We start from the raw sequence: 13524 nt of genomic DNA, 5'->3' as shown, positions 1-13524 counted from the left end.
GTAGAGACGGGGTTTCACCATGTTGACCAGGATGGTCTCGATCTCTCGACCTCGTGATCCACCCGCCTCGGCCTCCCAAAGTGCTGGGATTACAGGCTTGAGCCACCGCGCCCGGCAATTATATCATTCTTATGCCTTTGCATCCTCGTAGCTTAGCTCCCACTTATAAGGGAGAACATACAGTATTTGGCTTGCCATTCCTCAGTTACTTCACTTAGAATAATGGTCTCCAGCTCCATCCAGGTTGCTGTGAATGCCATTATTTCATTCATTTTTATGGCTGAGTAACGTTTCCTGGGGTGTGTGTGTGTGTGTGTGTGTGTGTATCACATTTTCTTTTCTTTTTTCTTTTCTTTCTAGAGATAAGGGTCTCCCTTTGTTGAACAGGCTGGTCTCAAAATCCTGGCCTCAAACACTCCTCCCATCTTCGCCTCCCAAAGTGCTAGGATTACAGACATGAGCCACTGCACCCAGCCACCACATTTTCTTTGTCTACTTGTTGGTTGATGGGCATTTAGGCTGGTTTCATATTTTTGCAATTGTGAATTATGCTCCTATAAACATGCATGTGCAAGTGTCCTTTTCATATAGTGACTTCTTTACCTCTGGGTAGATACCTGGTACTGGTATTGCTGGATCAATCTACCTTTAGTTCTTTAAGGAATCTCCATACTGTTTTCCATAGTGGTTGTACTAGTTTACATTACAATCCCACCAGCAATGTAAGTATTCCCTTTTCACCACATCCATGCCAACATTTATTATTTTTTAATTTTTAAATTATGATCATTCTTACAGGAGTAAGATGGTATCTCAATGTGGTTTTGATTTACATTTCTCTGATAATTAGTGATGTTGAGCATTTTGCATATGTTTGTTGGCCTATTGTATATCTTCTTTTGAGAATTGTCTATTCATGTTTTTTTCTTGTAATTTGTTTGAGTTCCTTGTAGATTCTAAATATTAGTCCTTTGTCAAAAGCATAATGTGCAAATATTTTCTCCCACTCTGTGGGTTGTCTGTTTACTAATTTTTTTTTTTCTGTTTAGAAGCTTTTTAGTTTAATGAGGTCTCATCTATTTATGTTTGTTTTTGTTGCATTTGCTTTTGGGTTCTTGGTCATGAACTGCCTAAGCCAATGTCTAGAAGGGTTTGTCCAAGTTATTTTCTAGAATTTTTATGGTTTCAGGTGGTCTTAGATTTAAGTATCTAATCCATCTTGAGTTGATTTTTATATAAGGTGAGAGATGAGGATCCAGCTTCATGTGGCTTGCCCATTATCCAGCACCATTTGTTGAATAAGGGTGCCATTTGGACTTTATGTTTGTGTTTGCTTTAGTCAAAGATCAATTGGCCATAAGTATTGGTTTTGTTTTCAGATTCTCTATTCTGGTCCATTGGTCTATTTGCCTATTTTTATACCAGTAACACATTGTTTTCATAACTATAGCCTTGTAGTATAGATTGAAGTCAGGTAATGTGATGCCTCCAGATTTGTTCTTTTTGCTTAGTCTTGCTTTAGCAATGTGGGCTCTTTTTGGTTTCATATGACTTTTAGGATTGTTTTTTCTAGTTCTGCGAAGAATGATGATAGTATTTTGCTCAGAATTGCACTGAATCTGTAGATTGCTTTTGGCAGTACGATCATTTTCACAATATTGATTCTACCCATCCATGAGCATGGGATGTGTTTCCATTTGTTTGTGTCATTAATGATTTATATCAGCTGTGGTTTGTAGTTTTCCTAGTAAAAATAGTTTACCTCCTTGTCTAGGTATATTCCTAAGTATTGTATTGTATTGTATTATATTTTTGCAGCTGCTGTAAAAAGGATTGAGTTCTTGATTTGAGTCTTAGCTTGGTTGTTGGTGGTGTACAACAGTGTTACTGATTTGTATTCATTGATTTCGTATCCTGAAACTTTACTGAATTCCTTTGTTGGATCTAGGAGGTTTTTTGGATGAATTTTTAGAGTTTTCTAGGCAAATGATATTATCATTGGCAAATAGTCACAGTTTGACTTCCTCTTTACCAATCTGGATCCCCATAATTTATTTCTCTTGTCTGATTGCTCTGGCTAAGACTTCCAGTACTATGTTGAATAGAAGTGGTGAGAGTGGGCATGCTTGCCTTGCTCCAGTTCTCAGGGGAAATGCTTTCAACTTTTTCCTGTTCAGTATAATGTTGTCACTGAGGGCTTTATTACCTGTCCCTTCTATGCCCATTTTGCTAAGGGTTTTAATCATAAAGCAATGCTGGATTTTGTCAAATGCTTTTTCTGCATCTATTGAGATGATTTTTGTTTTAAATTCTGTCTATATCAGGCATCCCCAAACTATGGCCCGCAGGCCGCATGCGGCCCCCTGAGGCCATTTATCCACCCCCACCCCCCCGCCACACTTCAGGAAGGGGCACCTCTTTCATTGGTGGTCAGTGAGAGGAGCACAGTATGTGGCGACTCTCCAATGGTCTGAGGGACAGTGAACTAGCCCCCTGTGTAAAAAGTCTGGGGACACCTGGTCTATATGATGTATCACATTTATTGACTTGCATATGTTAAACCATCCCTGCATCCCTGGTATGAAACCCACTTGATCATGATGTGTTACCATTTTTGATATGCTATCGGATTCTGTTAGTATTTTGTTGAGGATTTTTTGCAACCATGTTCATCATGGATATTGGTCTGTAGTTTTCTTTTTCGTGTGTGATTTTTTTTCCTGGTTTGGGTATTAGGGTGATACTGGCTTCATAGGATGATTTAGGGAGGATTTTCTCTTTATCTTTTGGAATAGTTTCAGTAAGATTGGTACCAGTTCTTCTTTGAATGTCTGATAGAATGCAGCTCTGAATCCATCTGGTCCTGGACTTTTTCATTGTTGGCAATTTTTTGTTGTTTCAATCTCTCTACTTGTTATTGGTCTGTTCAGAGCTTCTATTTCTTCCTGATTTAATCTAAGAAGGTTGTATATTTCCAACAATTTATCCATCTCCTCTAGATTTTCTAGTTTGTGCATGTAAAGGTGTGTATAGTAGCCTTGAATGATCTTTTGTATTTTTGTGGTAAATGGAAGTCGTAATAACTCCTGTTTCATTTCTAGTTGTGCTTACTTGGATATTTTATCTTCTTTTCTTGGTTAATCTAGCTAATGGTGTATCAATTTTATCTCTTCAAAAAACCAGCTTTTTGTTTTATTTATCTTTCATGTTGTTTTCTTGTTTCAATTTCATTTAGTTCTACTCTAATCTTTGTTATTTCTTTTCTTCTGCTTGGTTTGGGTTTAGTTTGTTCTTGTTTCTCTGGTTCCTTGAAGTATGACCTTAGATTGTCTATTTATGTTCTTTCAGACTTTTTAATATAGGCGTTTAATGCTATCAACTTTCCTCTTAGCTATACTTTTGCTGTATCCTAAGGGTTTTGATATCACTGTTATCTTTCAGTTCAAAGATTTTTAAATTTCCATCTTGGTTTTATTGTTGACCCAAAGATCATTATGGAGCAGATTATTTAATTTCCATGTATTTGTATAGTTTTGCGGGTTCCTTTTGGAGTTAATTTCCAGTTTCTTCTACTGTGGTCTGAGAGGATACTTGATACAATTTTGATTTTCTTAAATTTATTGAGACTTGTTTTATGACCTATCATATGATCTATCTTTAAAAATGTTAAGTCATTTTTTAAATTTAAAGGTAATTTATGTATGATCAAGATGATGCCAAGAGCTTTGTGAGTATCTGAGGTTTGTGGAGGTTAAGGATCAGCAAGAGCAGGTGGTGGTTTCCAACAGTATTAGAGCCTTGACAATTCTGATGAAAATTGTGTTTGCTTTTGTGTCCCTTTTTACAAATTTACCTAAGGCTCTCATTAGAGAGGAAGTGGGACTGATGAGTCATCATCCTGAATGGGCATATGCCAAACTGGTAAAGAAACAATGGGCTCTTTTTAGATTCAGATATCTAGATGGAAACTTTCAGTATAGAAGTCAAATTCTAGAAAGTGGTAAAGGTTAGAGATACACATTGATTAATCATCTGCATCTTAAAACACTGTCAGCCTTTGGATCATCCAGTGAGAGCACCAGTAGCAACCTGGTCATGGCAGAAAGTGTAACTAAGGGAAGAGGGCTCCTGCTTACTTGATGACAAAGTTAGTTACATCAAGCAATGTCATGGCCCAAGGGTCCAGGTCCCTTTCTTAGAGTCTAACTGTTGGTCCTATAGGATTTCACAGTGATGCTCCACGTGTGGTGCATGATGGGGGTACCTGTGCCTATTCCTGCTACTGCCACCATGAGTTTCCCCCTATAAACTATTTCAATAGGTCTAGTATGTATGCTGGTGGTCGTTTACCATTCCTTGCACTACACATTGCTGAAATTTTTGAAGCTGACAGCCAATGTGGAGTGGAGGGAGATAAAAATATCTCTCCTAGGTGTGACGCTCATCTTTTTTTCTTGTTTTTGTTTTTTGTTTTTTGTCTTTTGTTTTTCTCTAAGAGATGGGAGTCTCACTGTTTCCCAGGCTGCAGAGTGGTGGTTATTCACAGGTACAAACATAGCACACTACAGCCTTGAACTGGCCTCAGGTAATTCTGCATCAGCCTCCTGAGTAGATGGGAATAAAGACACATTCCACCATTCATGGTTTTGATGTTCATCTTTTATTGCCCAGCAGCGAGTAGATGGGAATAAAGACACATTCCACCATTCATGGTTTTGATGTTCATCTTTTATTGCCCAGCAGCGAGTGGTATAAAGCACTTTATTGTAAACACACCCAGCACTATCCCCAGGCACGTGATAGTAGAACGACTGGACTTGGCGAGGTTCCCAGCCTTATTTATAAACAACTTTAAAAAGATTTGAGGCAGAGAGCAGCCAGAATGCTGTTGCAGTGGGAAAGGATGTTCTGGATTACAGTGTTGCAGTAGAGATAAGTCAAAGTAGATGATTTTGAGAGAGATTTTAAAAGTAGAATGACAAAACTCAAGACATAAGTTTCCTACCAGGAAAGGACTGATTTTGGCTGGTATGCATCAATAACACCACATTGTTAAAATATTGAACCCTTCAATTGACAAATTGAATTACTGCAGCGCCAAGCTCATTGAATGCCTCCCTCCCCAGGGATCCCCTGAAAAGCTCCATGATCCGGAAAAGGGTAAATATGACAAGCAGGAAGTCTCCGAGATCCTGCTTCAGCACAGTGGCTAACATCTGTTCTGATTGGTCAGTGCCAATGCTATGCTGGTGGTTAAGTGTTTTGAGAATCACTCCTGAAAATGTAGGTGTAGAAAAGACAGCATTACTCTTTTGGTGCTTTCCCTTTCCACCTACAACTTGATTAGAAAGTTCTTATGTGTCTCTGATCCCCTTACCAGGTGCACCACTGCAAGGGAATCCTCATAGAGGGTGGCCCTCAGATATGACAGACAGCTGGTGAAATAGACCAGATCCTGGGCCATGACATTGCTTGATGTAACTAACTTTGTCATCAGTAAGCAGGAGTCTAACAGCAGTGGCAGAGTAAGGCTCAGGACAAAAATAAGTATCCTGTGGTGCACTTGAGGCAAGGTGCAGTCAAGTCAAGTCTGTATGGAGCAAAAACTACAGTTTAAAAATGTGGTCTAAAAGGATGTGAGGTAAGGAACAAAAGGTGTCTTGTACATAGTGTGACTCATGTAAATTTGACTGCAGCCCTTTCTTCCAAGCTTAGTGTCAGAGATTGAGCGAGTATACCACCTCTCCACTGGCATGATCAGAGAGCTGGTGTCCAAGCTTTGTAATTGCAGCTACATGGTGGCAAGCTAGCAGCAGTGTAAGTTGTTACATCACCATTCATGTTTGGGAAAACAGCAGCTCCTCTCTTGGCATGACTGGGAAACTGGGTTCATACCCTGCACCTGACCATATGATTTCTTAAACAGTGGATTTCCAAGAAACTGCAGAAAGCCAACTCTTTCTGGGAGGGCAGACTGCTAGGAATCAGTCTTGGCCAAGGGAACCTTTACCTCTCACATAGCTTTGCATTGTAGAAATCACCAGCAACACCATTCTTTAAAAACAGTAGCAATTGTAGAGAATAGAGGACACCAAAAAATCTGGTCATGTTATCCAGTTTTCTCAGCAGGGATTTTAATTAGGGTGGATCCCTTGATCTAATCCTCAAATTCTTGGACTCTTTCCAGAAGGCTAGGGGGATGGAAGGAAAGAAGAAAACATTACATGATAGCAAAATAGGAGAAGGAAATTTTTAATTGAAATATAGAAAAAAATTATTTTTTTTCCTGTTCATTCCTTGTTCTCTGTTGGGAATGCCTTCTTCCTGCTCACCTCACACCACTCATCCACATTCTTCTTAGGGTTATTGCTACTCATTTTTTGAGACTTGATTCAGATACTACCTCCTTTATTTGGACTCTTATCTATGCACAGAGAAATATTTTGTATTTTGAATTGAAATTATTGGCTTCATTTCTTTCTTCCATATTAGACATTAAGCTCTTTCTTGAGAGCACAGAAAATTGTCTTTTTTTGGTTTGATTTTAAATTCTCAGCATCTTATACAGAGCATGACACATAGTAAACTTTCAATACATGTAGAAATTAAATGGGTAATAGAATATAAGGGAATTGGCCAGGCACAGTGGCTTACGCCTGTAATCCCAACTACTTTAGGAGGCCGAGGTAGGTGATTCCCTTGAGCTCAGGAGTTCGAGACCAACCTGGCCAATGTGGTGAAACCCTGTCTCTACAAAATATACAAAATTTGGCCGGGCATGGTGGTGCATGTCTGTAGTCCCAGCTACTCAGGAGGCTGAGATGGGAAGATCACTTGAGCCCAGGAGGTTGAGGCTGCTGCAGTGAGCCAAGATCATACCACTGCACTCCAGCCTGGGTGACAGAGACCCTGTCTAAAAAAAAAAAAAAAAAGAAAAATAGCACAGAGATTAAAGCTGTGGGAAGTTATATTTCCCCTCATCCTCCATATTTAGCTTGATCCAATTTTGTATTAAATTCTTTTCATTATTTACTTTCCTATGACTTTGTGCATATTCCTTCCAGCTAATTTATATAATGTACACTTTCTTTTTTGAATTTTTTTTTAAAGGGACAAGCTCTCACTCTGTCACCCAGGCTTGAGTGCAGTGGCATGATCTCAGCTCGCTGCAGCCTCAGACTCCTGGGCTCAAACGATCTTCCCACCCCAGCCTCCTGAGTAACTGGGACTATAGGCATGTGCCACCATGCTCAGCTATTTTGTTGTTGTTTTTGTAGAGATAGGTCTTGCTATGTCACTATGTTGTCCAAGCTGGGACATTTCCTTTCTTTAATAACTTTATTACTGTTATTCTTTACTTCTGGTACTTGATTCAAGGAACTTTATTTTTCATGATATAAATGATCATTTTTTTTTTAAGTAGCTAAGTTTTCCATGTACTTATTACTAGTTCAGTTCCAGTCTTTTGAAGGGAAATACTGAACTCTTCTCAATAAAAAGTGGGATATCAAGTTCCGTTTTTTCCTTAGAGATGTCTCTCTTGATACCTTCATCTTCCTCCTTTTGTTAGAACTCATTGCTTTAAGCCTACTTCGCTTTCCTTTAGGCCCCCTCCCTGCCCCCAGCTCAGTAATTCCTGTGTCTCTTTTTCATCTGAGAGGCTCTCCTCACCCACCAGGTGATCCTCGCTGCTTGTTTTCATTTGGGAGTGAGATAGGAACAGTGGTAGACCTCAGTGTAGACTGATGAGGAGGAAGCCCTGACTTTCCACTGGGAAGCTTGTCCCCTAGATGTTATATCTACAGGTCTCTTTCCTCCAGTCTCCTGCTTGGAGGGAGGGCCATGAGTCTGGGGCCAAAGGAGGAAAAGGAGCTGTGGATCTCTCAGTTCAGCACTCAGACTCTCATTTAACTAATTTTCAGCACAGCTGCTCCTCCCAACCCTCAGCTGTGCTTTGTACCCTTTTAGTGAGGAAGAGGAGAGGGGCTATGCTATCTGGGGAAGATGATCTAGGGATCGCACTACATCTTTTATTTTTAAAAAGTTCTTACACTATGGCAGGTCCTTCACAGCCTCTACATAATGCTTTCAATTTCTAAGGCTTCTTGTGGTTTTTGTTGGCTCCCAGCTACCCCAAGCAATGAAGTTTTAGTGCCATCAACAATCCCTCTGGCTTTTTAGACTTCTTTAAATTGCCAGAGTCCCTTTCATTACTTTATAATTTATCTACTGATTTTGCAGAAAGGAAATGAATTGTAGTGGCCATTAAAAAAAAAAAAAAAAAAAAAACCTGGAGTATTCTGGGCTTTTTAAAAAAAGATTTGAAGAAGAAAAAAGGAAAAAGATACAATGACCTATTATTTATACTTAAAAGCATTTATTTTACAAACAAACACTGCATGTTCTACAGGCATGTCTTATGATTCCAAGCAGTTTTCTCAAGTCTATATTAAGGGCAACATTGTAGATAAAACTATCTTAAAAAGACCATTTGACAACAAGAAAGTCCTCAATTTCTTTGTAAATGGCAAGAAAATGTAGCATGGGAAATTTGTCATTTTTTAATAGGGTAAGATAAAGTTTTAATTCTTTTTTTCTCATATCACAATCGTAATCACAAAGTTTTAATTCCTATTTATTAAATGATGATTACTTAGCTGGCAGGTTCTTTGTTCATTGTATATGTCTATCTTCTCATTGGTTAAAAAAAAAAAAAGAAAGAAAGAAAGAAAGAAATTTATAATACTAGCCTGAAAAAACACAAACTATGCTTTTGGCTCAAGTGAGAAGCTGATTCCCTACTTAAAGAAAAATCACATTTTCTTGTTGTTCCATGTTTTCTTTGATCAAAGGTGGGACTTCATTCTCCTTAGTAACCTAGTCATCTGTCTGCTTTCATCTTACACAATTTTATTGGCATTGCTAACTTAAGAATCATGAGATTTACAAATTTGGAAAGGAGACTATTTTTTGAATTATTTTTAATTTTTGTGGGTACATAGTAGGTATATATATTTTTATGACATATTTTTACACAGGCATACAGTGCCTAATAATCATATCAGGGTAAATGGAGCATATATCACCTCAAACATTTATCCTTTCTTTGTGTTATAAACAATCCAATTATACTCTTTTAGTTTTTAAAATGTACAATAAATTATTGTTGACTGTAGTCACCTTGTTGTGGTCAAATACTAGATCTTATTCATTCTATCTAACTATATTTTTGTAACCATTAATTATCCCCGCTCTCCCCCCACCCCACCATTCCCTGCCACCTTTCCCAGCTTCTGGTAACCATCTCTATTTCTATGAGGTCAATTGTGTTAATTTTTAGCTCCAACAAATAAGTGAGAACTTGCAAAGTTTGTCTTTCTATGTGTGGCTTATTTCACTTAACATAATGTCCTCCAGTTTCATCCAAGTTGTTTCAAATGACAGGATCTCATGGCTGAATAGTACTCCACTGTGTATATGTACCATATTTTCTTTATCCATTCATCTGTTGATGGACATGTAGGTTGCTTCCAAATCTTGGTTATTATGAACAGTGCTGCGACAAACACGGGAATGCAGCTATCCCTTTGATATTCTGATTTCCTTTCTTTTGGATTTATACCCAGCAGTGGGATTGCTGTACCATATGGTAGCTATATTTTTAGTTTTTTTGAGAAACCTCCAAATTGTTCTCTATAGTGACTGCACTAGTTTACATTCCTACCAACAGTGTACTAGGGTTCCCTTTTCTCCACATCCTCACCAGCATTCATTTTTGCCCGTCTTTTGGATAAAAGCCATTTTAACTGAGGTGAGATGATATCTTATTATAGTTTTGATTTGCATTTCTCTGATGATCGGATATGTTGAACACTTTTTCATATGCCTGTTTAGCATTTGTATATCTCCTTTTGAGAAATGTCTATTGAGGTCTTTTGTCCATTTTTTAACCAGATTAGATTTTTTTTCTTATAGAATTGTTTGAGCTCCTCATATAGTCTGGTTATTAAGCCCTTGTTGGATAGACAGTTTTCAGATACTTTCTCCCATTCTGTGGGTTGTCTCTTCACTTTGTTGATTGTTACCTTTGTTATATAGAAACTGTTTAAGTTGCTGAGATCCCATTTGTCCATTTATGCTTTGGTTGCAAACTGTGCTTGTGAGATACTACTCAAGAAACCTTTGTCCAGGCTGATATCCTGGAAAGTTTCTCTACTTTTTTTTAGTATTTTCATAGTTTGAGGTCCTAGATTTAAGTACTTAATCAATTTTTATTTGATGTTTATATATGGTGAGAGATAAGGGCTAGTTTCATTCTTCCATATGTATATCCAGTTTTCCCAGTGCCATTTATTGAGGAAACTGTTCTTTCCTCAGCGAATGTTCTTGGCACTTTTGTTGAAAATGAGTTTATAAGTATGGATTTGTTTCTAAGTTCTCTATTCTGTTCCTTTAGTCTATGTGTCTGTTTTTATGCCAGTACCGTGCAGTTTTGGTGATTATCGCTCTGTAGTGTAATTTGAAGTCAGGTAATATTATTCCTCCAGTTTTGTTCTTTTTGCTCAGGATGACTGGCTATTCTGGATCTTTCGTGGTTTCATATATATTTTAGGATTTTTTTTCTATTTCTGTGAAGAATGTTGACTGCTGTTTTGATACAGATTGCAATGAATCTGTATATTTCTTATAAAGGATTACAGCCTTCAAACTGGCCATTCTGACAGGCACTTCAAGGAAGGGAGGAGCAAGACAGGAATTTAAGCTGAACTGTTTGGCCAAGTATACATATGCAACAAGTTATAGGAAGAGCTATGAACATTCATGCAGTGGGTTCTAACATGCATATTGAACAGACATGCATATTACATATTCATGTTTACTTTGGGGTGGAGACTTAACATTTAAATGCATTACAATTAGGCCCTTATTATATGTCAGAAGGTGAAGCAGGGACTTGAAGGCATCCACTGTTTACAGCCTCTGTAAACAGGCCAGAGCCACATTATGATCAGTGGTCTTATGAGGAGAAAGTTATTAAAATCAGTCTCTTCTATAATCAAAGCTCTAGTTTTGGCTTGTGGGGCAGGGAGGTCAATTATTTAGCATCTGTTGGTGAATGAGCTATAATTCTTTTAAAATTGCTTTTCTTGAGGACAGTGCTCAACTGTTAGAGAAAAAAGAAAAACCTTGTGGCAGTTAGAACCTAGTTTACTCTTTAAGTAGAGGGGTTTGTGACTTCACCCTTGCCTGGCATGGCCCTAGGTTTTGTTTATAATTTGGTATCTTATTGTCACAAAGAGTTCATTCTGTCAGTCTTATGATCTATATTTTAACATTAATGCTGGTCAGTTGGTTGTGTCTAAACCACAAAAGGAAAGGGTTATAATGAGGTATGTCTGACCTCCTATCCCATCATGGCCAAAAACTCAATTTTTAAGGTTTCTCTGGGGTCCCCTTGGCCAAATGGGTTTGTTCAGTCAGTTTTGGGGGGTGCTTAAAATTTTGTATTTGGTTTACAGCATCTAATTTTTCCTTTACTGTCGTGTTAGTAGGATTTCATGATAAAATCCTGTGCTCAGTCTTTCATATTTATCCAGAAGCCGAATATGAAATTTTCACTATCTAAAATTTTTCTTTTTTATCGTAAAGGTTTGACTGATATTACAAAGGATCCAGACTTTAATGGAATCTATGATGAAGACATGAATGAAGATCCAACATATGATCCCAGTAGCCCTGAAGAAACAGCTGTATTTATGAAATATGCTGAAAATATTATGCTAAAGTTAACATTCAGTACCACACAAGTTCAGCAGTATGAAAATATCTTTATATTTGAATCAGACTATTGGCTTACTAATGCTATAAAATATAATCAAGATTATCTTGATATTTGTACCTACCAGAGACTACAGCAAAGGTTGTATCTTCAAAAAAAGATTATTCAAAAACACTTTGAGAAGAAAAAAGATATCAGAAGAGGGATAGGCTACCTAAAGTTAATATGTTTTCTGATTCCATTTCTACTGAGTTTAAAGAAGAAAATGAAAGTTCCATATTTAAATAGTCTGCTTCAGCCTTTTTCAGGTAAGAGTATCACCAAAAATCAAGTATAAAATATAGGTATATGTTAACTATATGTTTAAATACAATTTTGTTTCTGGTATATGTGTATAGGCAGTAACCTAGCTATAACCTGTTAGAAAGAGAAAACAAAATTTAATGTCTCTAATGTAATTTAAAACACTCAGTATCTGTACATAGTACTTCGTATATACTTGTATAAGGGCTACTGAAAGTTTCAAAGTAAGTTAAAATAAGTTCTGTATGAATAGGGAAATATGCCATGTTCATGATGGAACAACACTGTGAGTATATCATATCTCATTCAAACTACTCTATAAATTCAGTGTACTTCTATTCAAAATCCTGATCATATTTTTCACTGAAGTTTACACACTTACTCTAAAATTAATATAGAGCAGCAAAGGATCGTTAATTTCTGAAAGACCATTATGACCCTTTGCTGCTCTATATTAAAACTACAGTAATGAATGTGGAATTAAATTGAAATGAAACATATTAAAACTACGGTAATTAAATGAAGGCAGTATTGGCACTGTAATAAACAAGTAGAGCAATGTAATAGAATAGAGAGCTGAAGCAGGGCCATGATTAATGCAATTTGATGGGACTTCAATATAAACTCTTCGTTCTATCCAGATTAGCATACAATTTATACACTTTCATTGCTGTCCAAGCATGTAGTTTATTATAATAAGCTTTTTCTTCAGATGGCAAATTTTCAGCAGAAATTTTGCAAATCCTTTAGTAAAAGTTGGTACCATGAGAATTTAGGTGCTGAAGATATAAATTATCTGTGAATTATTAGAAATGGAATCATGATAGTGCATGGCTCTTGGGTGGTGGGGAGCATGCATAGAAGTGGGAGGGACTTGCTTAAAGAGAAAGTTACCTATATCTGCAATATCTTATTACTTAAACTATGGGAAGCAAATATGACTAATGCTAAATAGTTAATTCTAGGTGTTGAGATCAGGGTGTATAGTGTATATTACTTTTTGTACTTTACTTTTTTATTTCTTAAAATACATTATGTACTTTATGTTGATGAAACCGTATTCTGCTAACCAGTCAACATATTGAAAAACCTAATCTTTGCTGGAATTTGAGATTTTTTTTTTTTTTTTTTTGAGATGGAGTCTTGCTCTGTCACACAGGCTGGAGTGCAATGGCATGATCTCAGCTCACTGCAACCTCTGCTTCCCGGGTTCAAGCAATTCTTCTGTCTCAGCCTACTGAGTAGCTGGGATTACAGGCATCCGCCACCATACCCAGCTAAGTTTTCAATTTTTAGTAGAGACAGGGTTTTGCCATGTTGGCCAGGCTGGTCTCAAACTCCTGACCTCAGGTGATCTGCCCACCTCAGCCTCCCAAAGTGCTGGGAGTACAGGTGTGAGCCACTGTGCCTAGCAGAGAAAATAATTTTTAAAAATAAGTTAT

General features: G+C 37.3%; 1 protein-coding gene across 1 annotated transcript in view; it reads left to right on the top strand.

Moving 5' to 3' along the window:
* ANKAR (ankyrin and armadillo repeat containing) overlaps positions 1–13524 on the top strand; it is a 73381-nt gene that overhangs the window by 8928 nt on the left and 50929 nt on the right. The window contains exon 3 of the mRNA XM_074399363.1: positions 11650–12087. Coding sequence (XP_074255464.1) covers positions 11650–12087 — 438 coding nt within the window. The remainder of the gene's footprint in view (positions 1–11649; positions 12088–13524) is intronic.

The sequence above is a fragment of the Saimiri boliviensis genome, chromosome 5 (assembly GCF_048565385.1).
Source record: "Saimiri boliviensis isolate mSaiBol1 chromosome 5, mSaiBol1.pri, whole genome shotgun sequence".
NCBI lineage: Eukaryota > Metazoa > Chordata > Mammalia > Primates > Cebidae > Saimiri > Saimiri boliviensis.
Note: the sequence above shows the minus strand (reverse complement) of the source record. Positions and strands in the feature narration are given on the sequence as shown.